The sequence below is a fragment of the Eleutherodactylus coqui genome, chromosome 13 (assembly GCF_035609145.1).
Source record: "Eleutherodactylus coqui strain aEleCoq1 chromosome 13, aEleCoq1.hap1, whole genome shotgun sequence".
Lineage (NCBI taxonomy): Eukaryota > Metazoa > Chordata > Amphibia > Anura > Eleutherodactylidae > Eleutherodactylus > Eleutherodactylus coqui.
This window is the reverse complement of record NC_089849.1, coordinates 60,960,504-60,985,098: the sequence shown is the minus strand read 5'-3', so window position 1 is coordinate 60,985,098 and position 24,595 is coordinate 60,960,504. Positions and strand designations below refer to the sequence as shown.

The window sequence follows — 24,595 nt, the reverse complement described above, 5'->3', positions numbered from 1 at the left end:
TTTTGGCGAACTGAACTTTTGGAAAGTTGGCTAATCTCTAGCCTACAGCTTTATAATATAAATACAGTAGGGGCATCTGCCACTATACAGTCTCTTTGGGCAGTACTTTTCTGTGGACAAAGTCTTAGGGCTGTAAGTCTAAAGGTGTTGTCCTGGACCTTTACTACTAATGACCTATCCGCTGGCCAAGTCGTCAATAGCTGACCAGCGGTGGTCCACCAGTTAGGATCCCTGCCAGTCAGCTGATCGCTGGAACCTATGTCGGTGCACACAGGGCTGGGAGCGAACAGAGCTGTCTGTAATGTAGAAGATATTACTCACCCTCTGATGTAAGATACTGTACCCTTTTTTTTAGTTGAGATACAAGCTACATAATCTACCTGCTTGGGATTCTGCTGTTCTGTACTCCTATAACCCCTGGTAAATAATGTGAGCTGATGGAAGCTCAGTAAATACAGACTGCTGTTTATCCATCCTATATGTATATTTCTGCATTACATTGTGACTAGGATGACATTACTGCATTCAGTCAACTTCTGGTCATCTGAGGACATTGGGCGCCAACATGTCCCGGCCTTCTTCACGCTGCAGGTGGTGATCAGAATGTCAGTGACAGAAATAAAAACACCCGTTGGCAAATTAGTGGCACAAATGAAAAACATTACTAGACAGATGCCGTAAGGATGGCTTTACACTAGACTATTGTCCGAAAATGGCTTGATAGAACAAATGTAAGATAGTTGTCTTTAAATGTTTAGCCAACAACTTTGCAGAGAGGTGTGCACTTGTTCTGTCTGCACCTCCCACCGAATGACGATTAGCTCCTGCCTTTTTTTAACATTTTGCTCACCCACATGACATTCGCTCATTAGTTCCCAAAAGCAAAAATCCGTGCGAGTGATCGGTTGAACCAGTGAGAGATTGCTGCAGCAGCAAGCGTCCCCGAGAAGACAGCTTGTACATCTTAACGTGCGTTCAGTGGACTCTGCAAGAATGAGCGTGCATTGGGGAGGGGTTGAAACTTTAACGACATGCCTGCAAAAAAACTGACGCCCCCTTATTTCACTCGGCTGAAATATCGTTTGCCACCTCAACGCCCCAACAATTCATTTAGTGATTATGGAATGGAACAAGTGAACAATCACTCCATATAAAAGTGCACAAAACAGTCGTTGCACGCTTTAGTGACTACTGAGTGATTATTCAGATGATAGCTGTCCCATGTAGAGCCACCCTTGAGTGTATGCAGTTGCACACGCTATTAGCCCCAAAGTGCCCAGGATACTAATAAAGCGCCCAAGTCTGCCTAATCAGAAGCAAAGACTAAATTGGCTTGTAATACTGCAAATGTATGGCTGGTTGCCTCTTCCTGAAGCCAGATCTGTGGGGGATATGTGGATTGCTGGACCTGGCTAATCTCCAAGGCCTCATGTCCACAGGCGTGTCGGATTTCTCCCACAACTGAGGACACTTTACCTGTGCGGGTCTTCTGTGTCCACGGACGGATCTTCTTTCTTCTGTACTGCTAATGCGTGCAAGCATGCCGGCAAGGGCGCTTGCGCAGTACTTTTTTTGAACTTCTGCTTTCCTGCAGTATCCACAACCCGTCTGCAATTCAATTACGGACAGGCCGCGGATAGGACTGCTTCCATTGACTTTAACGGAAGCCGTCTGTGCAGGATCCGCAGCGAAATGGAGCATGCTGCGATTTGCTTTCCGCACCAGAAGGTGTGCAAAACAAATCCGCATGCTTTAATTTAGCGGCGGACGCCCATGCATCTCTATGGGCAGGTGTCCTGCAATTCAAATCCGCCCGTGGACATGAGGCCTAAAAGCAATGTTGCCTTCAAAGAGACTAGAGACTATGGACGCTCGATCGAGCATTGTCCTTAGCGAGTATCTCCCTGCTCGGAAGAAAAGGTTTGGCTGCCGGCGCGGGTGAGAGGTGAGTTGCGGCCATGAGCAGGGTGGAGCGGGGGGGAGAGAGGGAGAGAGAGATCTCCCCTCTGTTTCTCCCCGCTCTCCCCTGCCGGCAGCCGAATCTTTGCTCCCAAGCTGGCAGGTACTCGCTAAGGGCAATGGGGCAATAATCGATCGAGCAATTGCCCTTAGCGAGTATGCTCGCTCATCTCTAGTCTGTATCCTTTGACTCGACTGCAAAGTGCTAAAACCTTTGCTACAGTGCTCCGTACTAAACAATCAGCGCCATAGCAACAAGCTACCACTTCTTGTCGCACTATAAATCCCATCATACCCAGTTAGCATTACTTCTACACAAAATGTATAAGTGCAGAGATTCAATTCTCTGGCACAGCTACATTTCATGGTTGACTGGCAAAAGAGATGGAATAATGCTAATTCTACAAAACATCTCCCTTCTCTGACAAACCGCCATCCAGTCGCGGTGCGAGCGCTCCAACTGGGAAAATGAAAAGCGGAGAAAAAAATAATCAATTCTCACAATTTATAGACGACGCAGAGATCTGTTTTATGGAAGCGGCGCTCTTGGCAGAGACATGTAAGGCGGCAGCTTGATGCCGGGTATTTGAACTCTGGGTGTAAAGGAAGCATAGGATTACCGAGCTGCGCCTTACAAAAGGAAGAATCTTTTTCCTACTGGCAGGGACGTCCTCACATGTTTGATACTCCGCTGAGCTATTTAGTGAAAAAAAAGGGTAACAAATTGAACCTTTCATGACAAACTTACACCCTCCAAAAATAGTGCTTGTTTATAAACCACCACAAAGTAAATCATTCAGACTGAAACATATGCTGGATTTATTTTAGATTATAAAATGCAACTTTTGTAACAAGTAGAAATGAGGGGGAACAGCTGGATGCAGAAGACAAGCGGCCCTGCTTGTCTTCTGCATCCCCAGCTCGGAGCACTCAGCTGTATAACAGCCAGGCGCTCCGAGCGGGGAACAGCTGGATGCAGAAGACAAGCGGCCCTGCTTGTCTTCTGCATCCCCCGCTAGGAGCACAAGGTGATCGCTCGACGTTTGAACGATCACCTTGCGCTGTAAATGGACACAACAATTATCGCTCAAAAGACATCTTTGGAGCGATAATCATGGTGTCTAAATGGGCCTTTAGAAGTGCATCAGCCTGCTGCCAACCAGGACCTAAGGTGCAGCGACTAGCCTTACATTAGGTTAGCCGTCTACAACAGGCAAGTCCTTTTCCACTTTGTCTAGACATTCTTATTGTTTTCCCACAAGGCGATATCCTCATTTTTATCTTCTCAGGCCCTTTAAGAGGCCAGCCGAGCAAGCACACCCATGCCCTACGGGCATAGGCAACAGCCAGAGGGATGGTTCACAGTCTGCCAACAGAGGTGAGAGACTGAACCACCGATCACAACCATAGCACCCTAGTAGTGGAAGATATCAGATTTCGGGTTAAATCCCAGGGTAACTGATATATGTATGGCCAGTTGTATTGTCAAAAGTAATTTGGTTCTGGGATAATATATCAGCAGACCTTAAAAATTGTAATATTGTGATCTAGTAATAGTAGAATATTCTTCATTACCCATGATCAGGTAAGGTAGGGTTTCTCCTCAGGGAGAGCACCCAGAAGGTGTGAGGAGACTTATAAGGCCATCCATGCTCCTCTGGGAAATTTATTTAAATGACAAAATGGTACAATGCCTCTACAGCGCCACCTATTAGAAGGCAGCATTCCAGCAATCAAAGTCTGACCTATTAACATGTACCAGGAATACAGTCTTCTAGGTGGCGCTGTAGAGGCATTGTACTATTGTAATGAGGTGAACACTGCATCTTTTAGAAGTTCTCCCAGAGGAGCTTTCATAGCAAGAGATGTACCAAGATAAAAATAACCCAGAAAGTAAAAAATGTTACATATAGCGAGACCGTTCCTTCCCAGTGTTCAAAATTCTACAAGAGAACCTACTATCTATTGTGCTCATTCAGCAAAATTAGGTCACAGACGATGGTGAAGCGGCACTAGAATAACCTGCAGCATTGTAACATTGCCAGCATGGGGCATATCGGCGATGCTACCTTCACTATGGAAACGGTTATGTAACCTACCTGAGAGCGTACAAAAGTCAGACACCTTCATGAAATAACTTTTCTACCCAAATCAAAAAAAATCACCAGTAATTACAAGAGATGTTCTCCTTGTAGGGTACTTAAAGGATTTCCCCTCCATGTGTCCCATTACGGCATATGGATCAGGCCGCCCTCCCTAAGCGGCCCGCAAACAGGCCGCCCTCCCTAAGCGGCCCGCAAACAGGCCGCCCTCCCTAAGCGGCCAGGCATATGGATAACACAGAGGGTGGTCTGCCAGCTCAAAAATCCCCTCTATGAGCTGCTGCAACTAAAGGACTTGGCCCGTTCAAGTTTTACATGGCTGTCTATTGAATTAAATAGCAGATAAGTCATATTGCATCTCAGCAGCAGCAAGAGGAGGGTTCAGTGGTTGCAGCCAACAATGATAACTGATCGCCAGGGGTGTCCGAAGCCCGGCCCAACACGGATCACCTTCACAAGACAACCTTGTTCCTGGCAATGCTGGGCAATTACCATTAACCAATACAGTTGAGTCACAAAGTTGTGTAGTAATCTCAGGTCAGAACACATACAACTATATCACTAGGTGGCCTTATCTCTTAAAGGACGGCTACATTTAGAATAAAAAAAAAAAAAAACACCCGCAAACAGGCCGCCCTCCCTAAGGCGGCCCGCAAACAGGCCGCCCTCCCTAAGGCGGCCCGCAAACAGGCCGCCCTCCCTAAGGCGGCCCGCAAACAGGCCGCCCTCCCTAAGGCGGCCCGCAAACAGGCCGCCCTCCCTAAGGCGGCCCGCAAACAGGCCGCCCTCCCTAAGGCGGCCCGCAAACAGGCCGCCCTCCCTAAGGCGGCCCGCAAACAGGCCGCCCTCCCTAAGGCGGCCCGCAAACAGGCCGCCCTCCCTAAGGCGGCCCGCAAACAGGCCGCCCTCCCTAAGGCGGCCCGCAAACAGGCAGTCGTTTAATCAGTCGTTCAGCTTCTGCATGCATTTATACTGAACGATAACAGTTCATATCCTAGCTGGATACTGGCATCCGAATGATTTATTGGCCCGTGTAAGAGGCCACTTTGATCACTCCGGTAGACCGCCACTGTAAAGAAAAAAGTCAGGAAGACAAACTGTCTTTAGTCACCCGTATGTACCCTATTTACCTTTTCATCTACTCACCATCTTTTTGTGACAATGCTTTATCAATAAAGTCAGAAGCTTCCTCAAAGTAAGAGCTCAGGTCAAAATTTGGTCTATCGTTGGCTTTAATACCATGGTAGGTAATGCCTGTGCCGTTGTAGAAGGCAGTATTTGTGTTGACATGCATGAAGGAATTCCCCTCGGCAGCATTGAGGATGTGCGTTATCCCAAGGCGTTGCAGTCTCATGATGTTCTGTGCGATGAAGCTAAAAACAAAAACAAAAGGTAGATTAGAGAGGTATACAAGCCTGTAACAAATACCTGGATGACTTACAGTACAGCCAGCATAGGACCGGCAGGAGGGGGACATTCCCCGAAAACTATCACAAGGAATGGGTGACTTGAATAGTACAAATATAATCTAAAGTGACATATGTTCTCTGGGCCAGCACACACATACGCCATCCATTAGAGTAAATAATGCAGGAAAATGGGTTCAGTTCACTAAATGTGTAGCTTTTTTATCCCATAGAAAATGTGGTTAATGGAGCCACCCATGTCTGATGATGCGACTGCATCCTTATAGGGGTGGCGAGTTACCATGCCGCTATCTGATATGTAAATTATTAGATTTAGACAAAGTCCAGTTTCACATCTGCGTTGGATTGAAATTTTAAAGAAAATCTGTGTTGCCCATAGCAACCAATCACAGCGCTGCTTTTATTTTACCTCAGTAGTATAAGAAATACAACCCCATTACGGCGCGCTCACGTGTATACAGCCCACAAAGACTATATATCCTAGCAAAAGATGGCAAGGCCAAAAATGTAGTGTACAGAACTGCGCTGACAGCAGATCGCGGTTACATTCCTTTCACTATTTCAACTTTTTACATTTCAATATACAAACAAAATACAGATTAGATTAAAAAATAAAATTAAAAAAAATTCTACATGGACAAAGTCGCGGGTAATAAGCCAGTTAAACATCAATTTCATCTGCCCATTGGTGAACTGGGGTTTTGTATACTTGGCATTTTGTAATTTATTATTTTTTTTTAAATGATGGGTATTTTGTAATATTTACTCTTTAATGGATGGCTGCATTGTGCGTTTTGGTTTCTAGCTTGATGGAAGTTGTTGCAAAAATGTGAAAGATGACTAAATTGCACATCTCAAGTCTTTGAATGTATTGGTAATGATTTCGGCAGGAAACATACAGTGCCATTCACACTGCAGTGGTCAGGCCTAGTATTACAACAAACTTTGTAACTTTACCTGTAATACCAAGTCAAGCAGCGGGAATGGAGCTGTATGCTTCCTGCAGAAATCAGCTTGATGCATAAGAGCACTGATAAAACAAAAAGCTAATGGGCAAGGGTCATTCACTATTGATGACCTATCCTAAGGATAGGCCATCAATAGCTTACAATTGGACAACCCTTTTAAATGTGTATTCTTATGGATGGGGTTGACACTGGGTCATGGAGGATACTGGGTCATGGAGGATACTGGGTCATGGAGGATACTGGGTCATGGAGGATACTGGGTCATGGAGGATACTGGGTCACTCTATGACCAGTGGGAACCATGCCAACAAGTGGTGTCAACTTGTTGCGAGTGCTATCCACTCGTCCTACAGGGAACTGTAACACAGCGCCATCCAATTCCCCAGTATTCTAGAGCTGTCCATACAAAAGGTAAATGTTGGCTAAACCTGCCAATTTCAGTCAACCATCTAATGTGTATGGGACCTCCCAACTCCCTCCTGATGGCAGATGTCAGGGAAAAGAAGAAATAAGGAGTTGAATTTCAACATGTCCAATACTTTTGCACTCGAGGGGATAAGCTGTCAAAAGAGTCAGTGTGTGTTTGATCTGAAAGGGGAGTAAGCTGCTGTGTCCATGTATATGAAGAGGTCTAGGGAGATAGGCAATTGCCGTGTGGATTCTGGAAATGATCAGATGGGACTCAAAACAAATTTTTCAGAATTCTCTTTGGGCCAAAAGAGAATTCACATCATTAAGAGCTTCATCCAAGGCCTTTGACTGCATATGTAGTAGAATATAAGGTGTCAAAGGGCTTTAAAGACCTTAGATGGTTTCGAAACCTTCATTCAAGCTACATGTATCCGGCAGTAGAGCAGCCTAGTGGATGACCGAGTACTACGCAGACATGGTCAACCAGTGCTCGCGAGGTTCGAAGATGATGCTCAATGGACTAACACTGTCCTGGTGTTACCGTTCAGCATTCTGCATAGAAATAAGTGATTCCTTTGAGCTGTAAGAGTTAAAGGAGATGTCCCGCGCCGAAACGGGTTTTTTTTTTTTTAAACCCCCCCCCCGTTCGGCGCGAGACAACCCCGATGCAGGGGTTAAAAAAACCACCCGCACAGCGCTTACCTGAATCCCGGCGGTCCGGTGACTTCAATACTTACCGCTGAAGATGGCCGCCGGGATCCTCTATCTTCGTGGACCGCAGCTCTTCTGTGCGGTCCACTGCCGATTCCAGCCTCCTGATTGGCTGGAATCGGCACGTGACGGGGCGGAGCTACACGGAGCCGCTCTGAGCCCCATAGAGAACAGCAGAAGACCCGGACTGCGCAAGCGCGGCTAATTTGGCCATCGGAGGCCAAAAATTAGTCGGCACCATGGAGACGAGGACGCTAGCAACGGAGCAGGTAAGTAAAAAACTTTTTATAACTTCTGTATGGCTCATAATTAATGCACAATGTATATTACAAAGTGCATTATTATGGCCATACAGAAGTGTATAACCCCACTTGCTGCCTCGGGACATCTCCTTTAATACAAAAAGGCGGCAGAAAAGCTCACACGGTACAGCAGCTGGAAAGAAAGCATCAGGAAGAAATATGCACAATAGCGAAGCAGATGGAGCGGGGAGCATTATTACCCACTGAGCATAACGTTATACCCGAGGAGAGCACGCATCCAAACAATGCTCGCAGAATGCACGGACACCGATCAGCATGTGGTTCAGGATTTCAGATTGTGGCGCCATTCTCTATAATATACTAATTCCCTCATAGCATGTTGTTTACCAGAATGCTCTAAAACAGGACTCAGATAATTTGATGTCAACTCCCGGCAGACCTGACAGCAAACATAGCCTTTAATTTAGAGTCCATCGACCGACCACAGGCTGCTCTAAACACCCTTCAGTCCGCTGATGGATTCGCAGGGGGATTTATGGAGAAGTGTAATTCCATGTGACCGTGCTAGTTATTATATAAAGAGAAATCCTTATCACTAAGGCCTCCCTCACACAGGGCGTTTGCAGAAACGCAGCGTTTTTCAACGCTGCGTTTACTGCAGATTCCGCCCCGTTTCAGCAGCGCTGGCATGCTTTATGCCAGCGTTTTGGCTGCGTTTTGAGCTCGGCTGAAAGCGCAGCCAAGGATGCTGAAAAAAAAAAAAAAAAAGCAATACTCACCTAGCCGCTGCAGTCCAGGTCGCGGCCGCTGGTCTCTGCCACTGATCCGGGCTTCCTCTGCACTCCCAAGTCTATTGCCGTAGGGGCCAGGTTTAAGAACCCCGCCTCTAGCAATAGAGTGCTGTGATTGGGCATTGAGCCAGCGCCGACAACCAATCACAGCCCTTCATTGACTGTCTCAGCCAATCAGAGCTTGCCGGCGCTGATTGGCTGAGACAGTCAATGAAGGGCTGTGATTGGACATCGAGCGCGCCGATAACCAATCACAGCACTCCATTGCCGGAGGCGGGGTTCTCAAACTATGGCCTACGGCAATAGACTTGTTAGTGCAGAGGAAGCCCTCTCAGCTCGCGGACAGGGGCCGGTGCTTTCCATAGCAATGGTATGGAAAGCGTCGTCCGGCGCGATTCGCCGGTGGTTTACCGCCGTCAAAATCACTGCAGTGGGCAGGGGGCCATATATGTTCCAGCTGGCCGGCAAAATATACACCATGAAAACTATACATCTGCATAGTTTGTCACTGTGTGCAGATGACTAGACTTCAATATAGTTAATAGAGCTTCTCTAATGAATCAACTGGGGAAACCACAGGCAGCTACACAATGTAGCATTACAAGGCGGCCACTTAAATGAAGGGTCATCAGTGTACTGCATGGGCATGGTACGACCCCCAAACGGCTCCTTCATCTGTTGTACAAAGAAAGGAGGGTCCAGACCATGGAGCTGTGCGGGTGTCATGGCAGCCGGGGTACTTCTGAAAGGCTCCTGGGCCATCTTTGCAGAATGCCTATCAAGCCATCCCATGGGGTGGCGTGATAGACTCCCTGCCCGATCGCAGTGTGATGTAATGCTATGGCATTACATCATACTGCAGGAGCGATCAAAGCATCGCATGTTGTGGTCCCCTGTGGGACCAAAAAGATTTTTAAAAAAAGATAAAAATAAAAACAATAAAGTTTTACTAATTGTTAAGAAAAAAAAAAGGTAATAAAAGTTTAAGAAAAAAAATGGTCATATTTACTATAACAGAATCTAAACTATACAACAAAAATACATACTAGGCATCGGTGCGTCTGTAAAAGTCTGATCTTTTAAAGTAAAGCCTCCTGCACACGGGCGGAAATTCCGCGGTGGGATTTCCAGCAGAATTTCCGCCCGTGCCTGCCTGCATAGGACTGCATTACAAAACGCAATCCCATGCAGACAGTCGTGATTTGTCCGCGTGAAAACACATATGGAAAACAAATCACGGCATGTTCTATTTCTGTGCGGGTCTTGCAGAGGGCCGCACAGAAATGTCAGTTGTGACGGACCGCCAGCCGGCGCATAGCAGGAGACAGAAGACACCGGGAGCGGGTGACCTCAGGTCTCTGCAGCGGCATGGGTCTCGCAGAGGGAATCCGACCCGGCCGTCTGCAGGCGGCCTAAGTGAAAAGTTCTACAACTTTCTTATATATTTTTCCAGTTTACCCCACGTGATGAACGTCGTCCAGAAAAAAAAAAATAAAGAACGCCAGAAATGTACTTTTTTGGTCACCCGGTCTCCAAGAAAAATTACACTAAAAAGCAATCAAAAAGTCCAAAATAGTACTAACGTGAAACGACAGGATGTACCGCACAAAATGAGTTTGGTATCATAGTAATTGTACTGACCCATGGAATAAAATTGTCATGTCAATTTTATTGCAGTTTGTGCGCCGTAGAAACAAGACGCACTGAAAGATGGTGGAATGTCGTTTTTTTTTTTTCATTTTACTCCGCTTCAATTTTTTTAAAGTTTTTCAGTACATTTTATGGTACATTAAATAGCACCATTGAAAAATACAACTTGTCCTGCAAAAAACAAGCCCTCATACAGCTATATTGATGGATAAAGGGGTTACGATTTTTTTTAAAAAAGGAGGAAAAAACGAAAATGGAAAAAAAAAGGGCTGAATCATTAAGAGGTTCAAGTCTTTATCTGTCAGCGCTTCCCAGCAGCCTATAATGAGCAAAGCACAGCCGGTCAGGTGATGTCACTTCCGCCTCACCTGACCTGTGGCAATGAGCCGAGAACGGTATCTGTCCAAGAACCTCCCATCAGCTCAGTGAGGACTGAAAATTAGAGATGCCTGCAGAGGGGAAAACTGGGGATAAATGCCGACCTCAGGTCTCATAATAGCCATAAATAGTGTAATCGCTCATGTACAGCTTCTGAAAACTCATCAGAAAACTTAGTTACGCTTTAACATACAGCATGCAAAAATCAAAAAAAACATGCGGCTCTAAGGAATCACCGATGAACAATTACAATGAAAGAATCCCTTTTTCCTGGAGTTTCCCCTTAATGTCTCTATTAAGGTAACGGTGCTGTAATCTTAACCACCCCCATTAGGCCACTTAAGATGATAATCAAATTGCTATTAAAAAGGAAATGTTTGCAAAGAAATCACAGATCATAAAGCAGAGACCACGGCCATGCCAGCTCAAACCTCCGGATTCCCCATCCATTCCTACTTTTGCTCTATTTCAATTTTCCTCCCTGAGAATTGTATTCGCCACCTCTCCGGGGAGGTCACATCATTAAAGCTCCACCATCTGTAAAGAAAAGCTTCATTACATTTGTAATGCTAGGGAATTCGATGGAATTAGTTCCTCTAGTAATTCCCCGAGAGAGAATTTCCTTATGTGTCACCTTCGAGGCAAATTAGGTGAAATGAGCAGAAAAATTTAAAAAAGTCAAACTATACAAAATATATAGTTTTGTGCAGTCGATCTGTTTTTCCTTCCAGTTTCTAAACAAGCGTTAGTTGATAATTGCATCACTGCCAGCCAGAGGGTCCTCCTCCCTGCTGGCAACACCCAGTTGTCAATTTAGTCTTACATATCCAGGAGGAATAAAAATGTGAAGTTATGGAGATATTCTGCAAAATTCACACAGTGAGGTATATAGCTCTCTGGCACTAGAAGGGTTAAGTGGATGGTCTCAAACAACTGAATTAAGGTACGTTTACGCGGACCAATAGTCACCCAAATCGAGAAAAAAAACAATAAAAACGCTCTAATGAACGATTACAAGCGCCCGTCGTCCCATGTAATCACAGGACCCGACAGGACAAGTGAGCGAGAATCACTCTTCTAGTCGCTCGGTTTAAAGAGGCAGTTCATCCATAAAGCGACGGCCTGTTCACTGTGAATTGAAGCAGTTGGCCGGAAAAGGTCTCCAATGCTAGTCTTGATCGGCGGGGCAATAAAATTGTCTCGATTGTCATAAAAATCGATTGGGAAGGCCGAATCGATTTTTGGTGAAAATCACAGGGAAATTTAATTTCCCATAATACCTGTTACAGAAGTCAATGTGCAGCCAATCAGCAGGCAGTGCGCTTTGCTGACGTCACCAAATCCATCTTCCATCTTGCATATGGGCAGCAGTGTCATTGTATGCCTGCATCACATGACCTAGCCATATATAACATAGGCACAGTATAACCAGCATTTTACAGTTGAGCACAGGACAGAGAAGCTGCATCATGTTTATACTGTATGCCTGCATCACATGACCTAGCCATATATAACATAGGCACAGTATAACCAGCATTTTACAGTTGAGCACAGGACAGAGAAGCTGCATCATGTTTATATGCCTGTATAACAAGTGTTCTGTTAGGGACAGATATTCTACAGAGGATATATTGCTGCTGGTGTGAAAACTTGTATACCAGCAGAGAATTTAAGCAGTGTTCTATTAAAGGGAGCAAAGAAAGAAGCTGCATCACATTTATATGCTTATATGACACATGTTCTGTATATTGGGACAGGGGATATTTCTGCTACTACTAATGTATGTAGCAGCAAAGCAGACAAACTACGTTTGGCAAGGGGAATACTGCAGTTCTGTTTGTGGCCACAGATGTTATTCACAATTCACCAGTCTGGCCACTACAAATTACTTGCAGGCATTACACAGCTAGCAATGGGATTTGGGGAATTCAATTACGGATGCAAGAACGGAAGGCCACAGAGTACTGTTTATATATCGTACTGTTTGGGGATTGCGGCTCATCTAGTTGGTGGTGGGGGTTTTGTTAATATAAAGCAGAAAGAAAACCAGACCGGAAAACAGTAAATACACACAGTGTGTGTATGCAGCCGAAGACACGGCTCAAAGCACCAGTCTGGCCACTACAAATTATTTGCAGGCCTTACGCAGCTAGCAGCTTTTGTGAAAACTACAAAGTTAGCTGATAAGTTACAAAAAGGTACACTAAAGTAAACAAAACAAAAACACTAAATGAAAATAAAAGAGACCTGAAGCAAGCAAGGGGTAGGGGACGGGCCCAGTTAGCACTTTACGTGGCTCTCACTGAAGCAATAGCTCCATGTTCTAAGGAATGGCAATGGGCTTTCCTTGTCTCCTGCAGAAGTGGTGCTATCTGTGCATTAGGCCCACAGCACAGAGAACAGGTCGTAGAGTAGATGACACCGCATGCCTCAAGTACCACCACCTCCTCTTCCTCCCAGTCACAGGCACACACCAGTCTGCACTACTTGGCCATCAGCGGCCTTACTCTACTTCACCGCATACCAAATCCTCGCGCCCCCTGAAGCAGTCCACATGGATCAGTCTCAGGAGCTGTTTGATCATTCACCGCCATGGATGTCAACCAGGCCGTCCAAATAACCAGCGGGAGAAGACCCAGACATTGAATGCACTAATGGCCAACCATTTTTTTCCTCCGAAGAGCAAGATGAGGGTGGGTCACTCAGGAAAAGAAGAGGGAGGTGGAGGAAGATTATGAGGTGCATGACCCACCATGGACAGATAGGAAGGGCCATGATAACTCACAGGAGGAAGGAGTTGTGGGGCAGCAGCCTCCCAAGACCGGGAGTAGGGTGTCGCAGACAAACAATAGGGCAGTGCCACCACCCTCAGCTCTTAATAGACACAGCAGCACCATCATCAGGCCCACAGCTAGGTCTGCTCACAGGAGCTGTGCGGCCTGGGCCTTCTCAAACCCCACATGACGACAGAAGAGCGGTCATCTATAAGATCTGCGGTAGGAGTTTAAAATGCACCAAGAATGTAAAAACAACCTCAACACAAGGTGTATGAAGAGTCACATGACCTCCCACCACCAGCTACCTGGAAGAGCCCACCTGGGCCAGAGGGTAACCAGTCAGCCCCATCCTGCTCCTGCTGCTGTAGCTGCCTCTTCCTCCATCTCCCTCTCCAGTCCGGGGCAGTTGCTACGCCTCCAGTCAGTGAGTAATTATTGCTGCAGCATGAACGCACAAGAGTGATAATCGTTGGGCAAACTTTAGCACCCGACAATTGTCCTGTGTAAAAGGGGCTTTTAAAAAATCCTGCCAAGTATTTTCATCTAGGAAGACAAAAGTTGTCTGTTCGGATTCTCCAAGGATTGCAGCATCTGCCCCATAATCGTTCAGTGTCTCCATGATCCGAACGACAGATGGTAGTCATTCACACAAAAACTGATGACCGGCCCATGGAAATAGGCAGTCCTTTATCTATGAACAATTGCCCGTTTACTGTTAATGCAGGCGGGCGGCCAGAACGATTCCCGGCCCCCTTTGTCTCCATTCACTGAGTGCAGTGTAAACGCACAGGAGGGATTATCGCTGAGATGACAGTCGGGCAGTCGTCCCGGGTAATAAGGCCCTAAGTGAAACAAAAGGAATCTTGTACATATGATACCTTGGCTGACAGATGAGGGTATCGCAAACGTTCAAGTCTATTTAGGATTCTTCATCAGATAGGCCCCGTGCACACGGGCAGAAATTCCGCGGCGGGATTTTCCGCAGAATTTCAGCTCATGGAAGCTGCCATAGGATTTTGTTAGAAAACGCAATCCTAGGCAGACGGCCGCGATTTGGCCGTGTGAAATCACACGCAGAAAACAAATTGCTGCATGCTCTATTTCCAGGCACCGCTCTGCGCATGCGCCGGCTGCCGACACATCAAAGAGCCGGAGCCGCAGGAGAGGTGAGTGCCGCGCTGGTCCCTGCAGGGTCTCAGGTCAGTTCCCGCTGCGAGAATTCTCGCAGCGGGATCCGACCCGGCCATCTGCAGGCGGCCTTAATAGGATATAGGCGTAGCTAAAGGCTCTTGGTGCAGAGGGTCAGCATGCCTTAACCCGCCACCTCCCCCTTCCCCAATGTATAACCTTTCACTTCTTGATGTGGAAATGCAAAGAAACTTAAATTTTCCTCGCTGGAATTCCGCAAGCGGATTTTGCCAGGGCGGATGCTGTATTCAGATCTGCGCCATAAACTGTGGCAGAAAGCTGTGGATTTTTAGGTGGATTTTGCACTGGGTCAACATACTCTTATGGTAAGGCCAGTTGAAGTAGATCCACTGTGGAAAATCCACAGCGAGTCTCCAGCAAACCTGCCGCATAAGTGACCACAGACCAATTATATGTAATATATACAACTACCACAGGTAGGGTCGGAGGCGTGCCATATCATCTGTGTGTTATACCCTATTTACACTGAAATATGATCGCTCAAACAACAGTTTGAGCGATCGTCTTTGCATAGTCTACAGTAGCTAATTAGCTACTATACAGTTATGCAGGCGCAGCCAGACACCACCGCTATCTCTCGCTGCACAATACAGCTGCTTTGCATTAGCAAACAGCTGTAGTGTTCTCCGCGCTTATTGCCCGTGCCCCGCTGTGAATTAACGGTGGGACACAGGCAGAGAGAATCTTATCAGCGCAGCCGGCTGATAACAGCTGATCGCTAAAATTCAAGAAAACTTGAAGTGAGCGATCAATGACTCGTGCATGAAAACTGCACGATGTCAGTGCATTTAGACAGAACGAGAATCGCTCAAAAGATTCTTTTGAGCGATTCTCATTGTGTCTAAATCAGCCTTTAGCCATTAAGTAGATCTACAGGACTGCTTGGTTTCTCGCATTTTGTCCTGCTGGCCACACGGTACAAACTTTTCTAGTATGATATAATGGCAGATCAAACAGTGAGCAAACTGTAGTCAGATGATGCATTTTATGTAACTTTGTGTAGGTTGTAGCAATGCCTTGCTAAATATTTGGGTTGTAGAAAATAAGAAGTGCGAGCTGTGATTTCTCACTTTGTTAATAAGTTCTCTTCTTAATTCCCTGACAACTCAGAGTTCTAAAACAAAACCTGATTCAGAACGGCTATATATGGAGAATACAAGTATTTACTAAGACAAACATGTCATGCGGGGAGCCAACAAGTCCTCCTTACCCTGGACTACTTACAGCAATAAGAGCAGCCTGGTGGGTCAGTGGTTAGCATTGCGGGACTAGGGGGTCCTTATGAGGAGCCCATACACATCAGGCAGAACCCGGAGATTGTTGGATCATCTTACCACTTGGATGACCCAATTCTCTATGTTTGAAGGAATTTTCAGGTTTTTTTTTTTTTTGCTCCTACTTCTTAAATTCCAAATCCTGACATGTAATGGCATAAAAACCTCTACAAGCCTTCCTCGCACACCTTAGCCCGTACGATGAAGCCCCCCCATAGGCAATGCATATTAACAAACCACAGTCTATATAGTCAACCAAAATGTCAGCGCCTGCGCCCTGCACAGACACAAAACAGCGCAATCTCCTGTATCTGCGCCAAACGCTTTTAGGGCCCGCACAGTAGAGGACACAGCTACCATCTTAGGGGATATGGAGGACGCAGTTTGTTCACTTGCAGTATCCATGGGCAGAGGGAGGGCTTCACCTCGCCGAATAATGGATCATTTGCATGAGCGTAAATACATGCATATTTTTTTGCGCGCAATACACAGTTAACAGAGCTCATTGATTTCAATAGGTTAATCAAATATGCACATTGTGTACGTTTCTCTTTTGAGGAAAAAAAAAGACCTGCATTTGCGCCAGAAAACAGCACGTACTGAACGTAATTGCCCGTTTTAAAGAATGAGCTTTTTTTGCACACGATTTGTGCATGCGAAAAAGTAAAACACATTGATGCGCACGCAGATACACAACGCATAACAAAAATACGAAACTGACTGACTTATCCGAGCGTGCTTACTCATCTCTAGTGAAGACGGATTTCTCAGCCCCGTCTGGCTGCATAGCAGAAGTGGGGATTTGTAAGCAAAATCTACAGGATAGGCTAATAAAAACAAATGCAAAAATATTTTAAATCGCCTATTCTGTCCTTTTAAAAAAAAAAAAATAAAACTTTAAAGTGTAGGTACTCTTTAATCCAATAAGGACCAAGCACCATATGTTTACAGTGCTTGGTTCTGGACTTTAAATCACAGCCGATAGTAAAACTACAGCAGGAGATTAAAGCTCCCGCAATTTAGCAGGATCAGGTCGGGTCCTTGACTGTTAGTACCGGGAAGGGAAGGCAGAAGCTGTTTTTAATCACTTCTGCCTTCTCTCTTGCAGGATACATAGCACTCAATGAGCGATATGTAGTGAATAGAGAGCCGAAGTGCCACTTCCACTACTTAATCTGGTGATCACATGACCTCCAGGGTCCTAGTAGACACAGTTCAGCTCTGTTAGTGGCTACTGTCACTATAGGGGAGGGGGGGGGGGACTTTTTTCCTGTAACTGGGGCTCTAATGGATGCCCCAGCTATAGTGGAAAATGTAAAATTTGAAGGAAAAAAAAAAAGAATGAATGAATGAATGAATGAATGAGAGTAACCCTCATTTCTTATATGAAGTCATGGGAAACAGATTATAAAAATAACTTTTTTTCTTTGGTGTTTTTAGTTTTATTAGGGGTAAAAAGCTAAAAAAAAAAAGCTAAGTGAAAAGGAAAAAAATAGCCATGTGCAACGGAAAAATAAAAAACTGCAAAAATAATCTTGGCAGCTGAAGAAAACTAAATAAAAATAATAGGGCCATAAAAGGTCTGATCCTCTTGGACTAACACACCCAGGTCCTTGAGAGGTTAAGAACACAACACAAATAAAACACAGAATACAGATATCATAACTTTTACAGACCCATCAATACTTTAATGTCATTTTTTATAACTTAAAGGGGTTGTCCCGCGGCAGCAAGTGGGGTTATACACTTCTGTATGGCCATATTAATGCACTTTGGCTCATATATTTAATGCACAATGTATATTACATAAAGAAGTTATACACTTACCTCCTCTGTTGCTGGCGTCCCCGTCTCCATGGCGCCGACTAAAGCTGCTTCTTAGTCGCACAAACAGTCGCGCTTGCGCCCTGAAGGATTCATCTTCTGTGTACCTCCGGGCTCACGAGCTGCGTCCTGGCTCCTCCCTCTTCTCCGCGTCATCGTAGCTCCGCCTCAGTCACGTGGTGCCGATCAGCCAATTAGGTGGCTGTATCGGCAGTGGAACTCAAGAGAGGAGAAGATAATCCACGGTGCACCATGGGAGAAGACCCGCGGTGCACCATGGGAGAAAACCACGGTGCACCTTGGGAAAGGACCGGCGGCCATCTTTAAAAGAAGAAAAGAAGAAGCTGCCCGAACGTGGATGCAGGTAAGCAATTTTTTTTTTTTTTTTTAAATAAAGCAATTGTTTTAAACGGGGCACAATGAGGGGGAAATCTTGAAAAAAAAATTTTTGATTTCGCCGCAGGACAACCCCTTTAACCGCAATGGGAACCTTGCTTATAAAAGCAATGGCCAATATACGATGGATGAGGAGCTCATTGTGCCGATCCCCCGCATGATCATAATTTCATCCACTCTCAATACCAGAGAACCTAAAAGCAGCTAAGTTACCATTATGTATACAGATAAACAGGACCTGCTAGCCTGGGTTCACACGGGGCGTATTCCCGCCGGAAATCCCGCGGTTTGGCCGCAACCGAAACTGTGAGATGCCCGCCAAGAGAACCGCCGCGGCGGAAAGAAAAGATAAATAGACATCCTGCATATTCTGAAACCGCAGCCGCAGTTTCAGCAGGGCTTACCGCAGCGGATTGGCCGTCCCGTGTGGGCGAGATTTCTGAGAAATCTCGTCCACATGGCTGGCTAATCCCGAGATTATCGGCCGTGGGCGGATTTGCCGCGGCGAAATTCCGCGGCAAATCCGCCCTGTGTGAACCCAGCCTTAGAATCCAAAAATAACTTTCTTTGTGTTTTCGTGTATTCTAGATTTTATCCTTGCTCATTATTTTAAAATATTAAGGAGTTTCTTTATTCAAACCGAAGGTATGGCAATGGGTGCAAAGTATGCACCGAGTTACTGCACTTTTCCCCTACCGTTCCTTTTTCCTTCAGGCCAGCATTAGAGATGAGCGAGCATACTCGCTAAGGGCAATTACTCGAGCGAGTATTGTCCTTAGCGAGTACCTGCCCGCTCGGAAGAAAAGATTCGGGTGCCGGCGGGGGAAACGGAGGGGAGATCTCTCTCTCCCTCCCCCCCCCCCCCCCCCGTGCTCACTCCCGCAACTCACCGCTCACCCGCGCCCGAATCTTTTATTCCGAGCAGGCAGGTACTCGCTAAGGACAATGCTCGCTCATCTCTAGTCAGCATCCATCATTCTCATTAAGATCATGAAAATGCACCAATAGTTTGAAAAATTGGGCCACACCGACCTTTTTGCCGGTCCAAAACCTGTAGTGTATGGCCAACTTAAGTGAAGTGGTTGACCTGTTTGGAGAGCTCCTTTAAATGCTACAGCTCATCGAAAACTTGTATTTCCTCATACAGCGCCCAATTACCATGCAGAAGGATTTTCTGTGCATGTGCAGCTGGTATCCGAGTATCCCCAATAGATGGCTTCCAACTACCGGGTACAATGATGAATTGCTGTAACTGCGTTAGTATTCAGCGGCACAATGCTTTCCGTGCTAAATTCATGTCTCCTCTCCCCAGTATTGTACAGGGACCACTTCAAACAAAACTTACGTGAAAACTTCAGCATTAATCTTATTTCCTAATCACATTTCTCTGCCTGCTCATGGTGTTCCGTAAGGAGTGAGCAAGTGGAAATGAGTTTGACTTGACTTAACTCCATTTGAGACCCCTGATGCCGAAATTGTATCTATTCTTCATTCATATTCAGAGCTTACAGATGGCAGATCCGAATAAAGGTCTGTGATAAGCAGGTTTCTCCATCTGCAAGAGGAACGAATGGGCTGTTTTGGGCATCTTGAGAACACGACGGATCGTGACGGCACAAAGCTTGGAAAAATTGTATAAACTATGTTTTCTATGGATCTATATCTTAATGAAATAAAGACAAATATTCCCAAGTTATATTTGTTGCAGGATGAGAGAGGAGCTATCTTGGGCGCCACTCGCGCAGACGAGAAGTGTGCAACTGTTACTTATATAGCTTTATCATTAAGGTTATATATAGTCTAGATCTATGCGAGTCTTTTCAGAACTTATATGTAGTGTAGTCTCACCTAACTGCAACTGGGGGGTGGGGGGTGGAGGACGATCTATATGTTCAGGTATGACCCTATATAAAAGTTGCTCCCAGTACTGGTGGCCACATGGGTAGGGTGATGGGGCATCAAAGAAACTGACCCCTTTTACAATGCAGAGACTACCGCTGGCAACCACTTGGACACCAGGTTTACTAAGTTCAGCCAAGTTTGCTTCGCAGCAGAATCTGCCAATCGTACGTTTCAAGGGTATTATAGTATGAGCTACTTAGGCAAAAGTTGTCCATAAACTGCTTTTATTGATTAAAAGTTATCCAAAAGTACTCTTGTCGGAACAGCAGATGTGAACCCACCATGCCACAAACCAACTACTCCTGAGAGCAGCATCTGAGGTCCCCTGGTATTAAACCTTTAATCCAACTAAGTGGGATCTGGTCCTTGTTGCAAGGACTCACAACTTCCAAGCAGTTACCCCAGAAGTAGCCTTTATGTTGTGGCAACTGACACAAGCTGCTGAGGGTAGCTGGAGTGCATTAATGGAGGAGTAGGCAGAGATGTGGTCATAAAACAGAGAATGTCAGGACAGGCAGAATTCTTGCCAAACAATATAACAGCTATTAGTCTGAGCAGGAAGATTAAGCATTGTTCAGAAATAAACTGAGGTCAGGAATGAAGAAGACAGGAAAGCTGAAAAGAACAGGTCAAGCCAAGAGTCAGGAAGAAAAACAAACCCATTGGCCATGACTGACAGCAGGAGGAGGTGGTGGTAGGGAATGGCACTGGCCGTGACTAGCCACAGAAACCATTCTGTAATACCTTTGTTATTTACTTTACATTTTTTTTCTCCTGGGCCAAACTAAGTAAACTAGATATCGAAGTGGTTACCCCCAGTAATCTCTAATGTACTGTAAGCAGTATTGATCTGTGAAGCATGTTGAGACTCGCAAGCAGCTGCAAACATGACCCACATACGAAAAAAATGTGTGATCTGCAGGTCACGATTGTAACTACTTGTGAGGCAGCACTTCACAGTATTGATGTCTACGCAAGGTTGCATTGCTACACCTAGATCTTTAGGTGCGTGGCTTAAGTTAGGGCAAAGTCGCCACGTAGCCCTAGCCTTAAGCCTCCAGCACACCAGCGTACTTAGGTTCGTGTGCCATCTGTGTTAATTCACGTGCAGCATACGGGCCTATTATAGCCTTTGGGGCCAAGCGCATTGACTTTTCTTCATACAAACAGATGGTCCGTGTTAAAAAATAAAAAAAAAATAAAAAATCACCACGTCCCATTCCTATCCCTACCACAGACTAGAAATAGGACATGCCAATTGTAGGTCTATGAGCTGTGTGTCCATGTAAATTGGACAACATACAGACAGGTCTCTGTGTACGGTCCGATACAAGTTGTGCTTGAGCATCTCGGGCGCCACTCGCACAGACGGGAAGTGTGCGCCATTACTTATATAGCTTTATCATTAACATTATATATAGTTTACACCTATGCAAGTCTTTGCAGAACTTATTTCTACCTTCCAAGTGAAGCTCCATTGTCTATGTGCACAAGTAAGTAGCGCTTCAGTAGTATTCCACTTCTAAATAGAAAACTGAAAATGAAGACAATGATTGGACCTGAAGGCCAACCTGTCATCAGGTCCACTAATATTCTCATGTTCATGTGCAGCTAACAGGCACAATTCTAATGACGTTCCAATTTACATCCAGTCTGACAAATGTCCTTTTTGTCTTGTAAGACAAGCTATGGGATTGCACTATAGAGTACTTGCATTACCCAGGCTTTCATGTCAAAGCTGTGCGAGGTGGAGCAAGTCAGCCAGCAACTCACCGACTCCATCCAACGTACAACACCTCTCCAATGTAAAGAGGGAAACAAACACTACAAAGTAGGAGAATGTTCGGTTTACTTAAAGGGGTTGTCCCGTGCCGAAACGTTTTTTTTTTTTTTTCAATAGCCCCCACGTTCGGCGCGAGACAAACCCGATGCAGGGGTTAAAAAAGAAAACCGGATAGTGCTTACCCGAATCCCCGCGCTCCGGTGACTTCTTACTTACCTGGTGAAGATGGCCGCCGGAATCTTCACCCTCGGTGGACCGCAGGTCTTCTGTGCGGTCAATTGCCGATTCCAGCCTCCTGATTGGCTGGAATCGGCACGTGACGGGGCAGAGCTACGAGGAGCCGCTCTCCGGCACGAGCGGACCCATTCAGAAAAGAAGACGACCGGACTGCGCAAGCGCGTCTAATCCGGCGATTAGACGGCACCATGGAGACGGGGACGCTAGCAACGGAGCAGGTAAGTGAATAACTTCTGATAACTTCTGTATGGCTCATAATTAATGCACAATGTACATTACAAAGTGCATTAATATGGCCATACAGAAGTGTATACCCCCACTTGCTTACGCGGGACAACCCCTTTAATATAGAAACATTGTACCAGCAAAAATACAATAGGGGCAGTTTACAAAGTGTTTATGCCATTTTGTGGTGTAAAAAAAAGTTGCAAATTTTCGTGCAAACTTTTTTTGCACAGAAATTTGCAACTTTTTAGACTTCTGCACCGACACTTTTTTGTAAAGTGGGCAGCACTTGTCAGGAGAGCACATGCCCGCCCCCAGACCAACAGATGTATAATTCACATCCAAAACTGGCGCAAGTTAGACCAGAAATGTATGCCAGCCTGGACCCGTCGCATAGTTTGGAGAAGGCTTACGGAGTTGTCGAATACATGAAGAGGCCTGTGTGTCAGTGCACGGTGTACTGGGGAAAATACTAAGCCTGTCATCACAAATGCCAGGCAATGGCTTGACACATTGAAGATTTAAATATGCAAATAAGCCCAGATATACCTTTCAGCAAAATAGTGAATTCTACAGGGTGCAATCAAAAGCCTTAGAGCAATTCCATCCTTCTGCGATGTGTTGGTTATTGGGATATCTGGGCAATACTTTTTGTAGTAATAGCATCTATTATAGCAACAAACTAATATATATTATATTACTAGATTGACCCCACGTTTGCTACGTGAACATAAAATGTTTGAAATAAAATGGTTGTTGTGAATTTCTAAATCTGCTTAGTTAGGTGATTATTCAGTGTCACTTTGTATTCGGAGCAGATATCTTTCTCTCTCTTTTCCCACCTCCACCTCACCGTTGAAAGCAATGAGAGAGCTCAGCGATCCTCTGCCATGGCTGGGGGAATCCCTCCATCCCCAGCTGGGGGAATCCCTCCATTACTAGGGCTTTCATTTGGTGGAAAATGCGATATTGGGCCATGAATCACAGCCCAATTCTGCTCCCTCGTGTAAAACCAGCCTCACGCTCTCCTCCTCCTCACTGCTTGTGCTCATAGCAGCACTTTACTCTCCCAAGCAGTGCGTACCCATAGACTTAACAGTGCAACTTTGAGCTGCCCTCAAAGGTCACTCAATATATCAAACTCAAATTTTAGGATTTTACGGTGGTGGTGAGGATGTCTCTAATCTAATGACCCTAAAATCATCCACCTGGGGTCAGGCAAAGGGCTCAAAGTGTGGTGCAAGAAAAAGCCTGTAGGCTTTTTTATATTAGATTGAGGAGCACGGAGGCTATATGGAGGAGAGAATTTTAGCAGTCATAGGGAGAGTGAACTAAAAATGCCAACCCAGTGTTAACCCCCTAAGGACATTGCCATCCTCACCACCTGCCCCCATTTTTGTTTTTTCCTCCCCACTTTCAAAAAAGCATACCTTTTTTGCGTCAACATAGCCATTTATGGCCTTGTTGTGTGTAGGACAAGTTGTATTTTTCAGTAGTACTATATAACAAACCACATAAATGTACTGAAAAAACATTCAAAAATTTCTAAGTGAAGCAATTGGAAAAAAAAAAAATCCACAAAAAACAAAATTCACCACTTTTTTTGGCTGACATAGCGAAAATACTGCAGCAAAAACTATTCTGTGAGTCAGAACAATTAGGACTTATAGTCTGTAAGCAGCATCTGGGGAAGTTCTTTAACAAGTCAGATCCTCATGTTAAAAAAATAGCCTTTTATTCATCCATTTTTTGCTAAGAACAACGTTTCGACTGTTTAGCCCAGTCTTTATCAAGCCTATACAAACCATTACACCTGTCATGGAACAATTAGGACAACACAAAATTTAGTTTTGTTGTACTGCTTTTAATAAATAAAAATCTTAAGTTTTTATCTTTCTATCGAAGGGATTGTGCACAGGCTCATTTTTTTCTGGACAACCTGTGGCTTCTATTGGTTCCCCATTGGATTACGTACGACCTTTTGATCACTTAGCTGGCTGAGCCACCTGCTTAGTCAGCTAAGAGACCAACACCAGGTTTTGCAATATTAGGGTCCAAAATATTATAACTAGAATCTATTCACCGCTTTGGACTCTAAAACATAACTTTTAATGTTATTGTTAAAAAAAATTTTTTTTTACAAAAACTCACAAAACATACATCTCATACTCATGAGCTACTAAAACCTTAGAGTACTTCTCACTTATATAGCAGGTGATGAAGTCAGGATCTAAGTATGTGGTTGTGCTTGGTGTCACGGAATAACTATTGGTTTTTGATATATGGCCACCCCCGAGGCCACCGGAGG

The 24,595-nt window shown here is 45.2% G+C and overlaps 1 protein-coding gene across 1 annotated transcript in view; it reads right to left on the bottom strand.

Annotated features, from left to right (window-relative positions):
• DUSP3 (dual specificity phosphatase 3) overlaps positions 1 to 24,595 on the bottom strand; it is a 57,938-nt gene that overhangs the window by 15,219 nt on the left and 18,124 nt on the right. Inside the window, exon 2 of the mRNA XM_066587610.1 lies at positions 5,208 to 5,434. Coding sequence (XP_066443707.1) covers positions 5,208 to 5,434 — 227 coding nt within the window. The remainder of the gene's footprint in view (positions 1 to 5,207; positions 5,435 to 24,595) is intronic.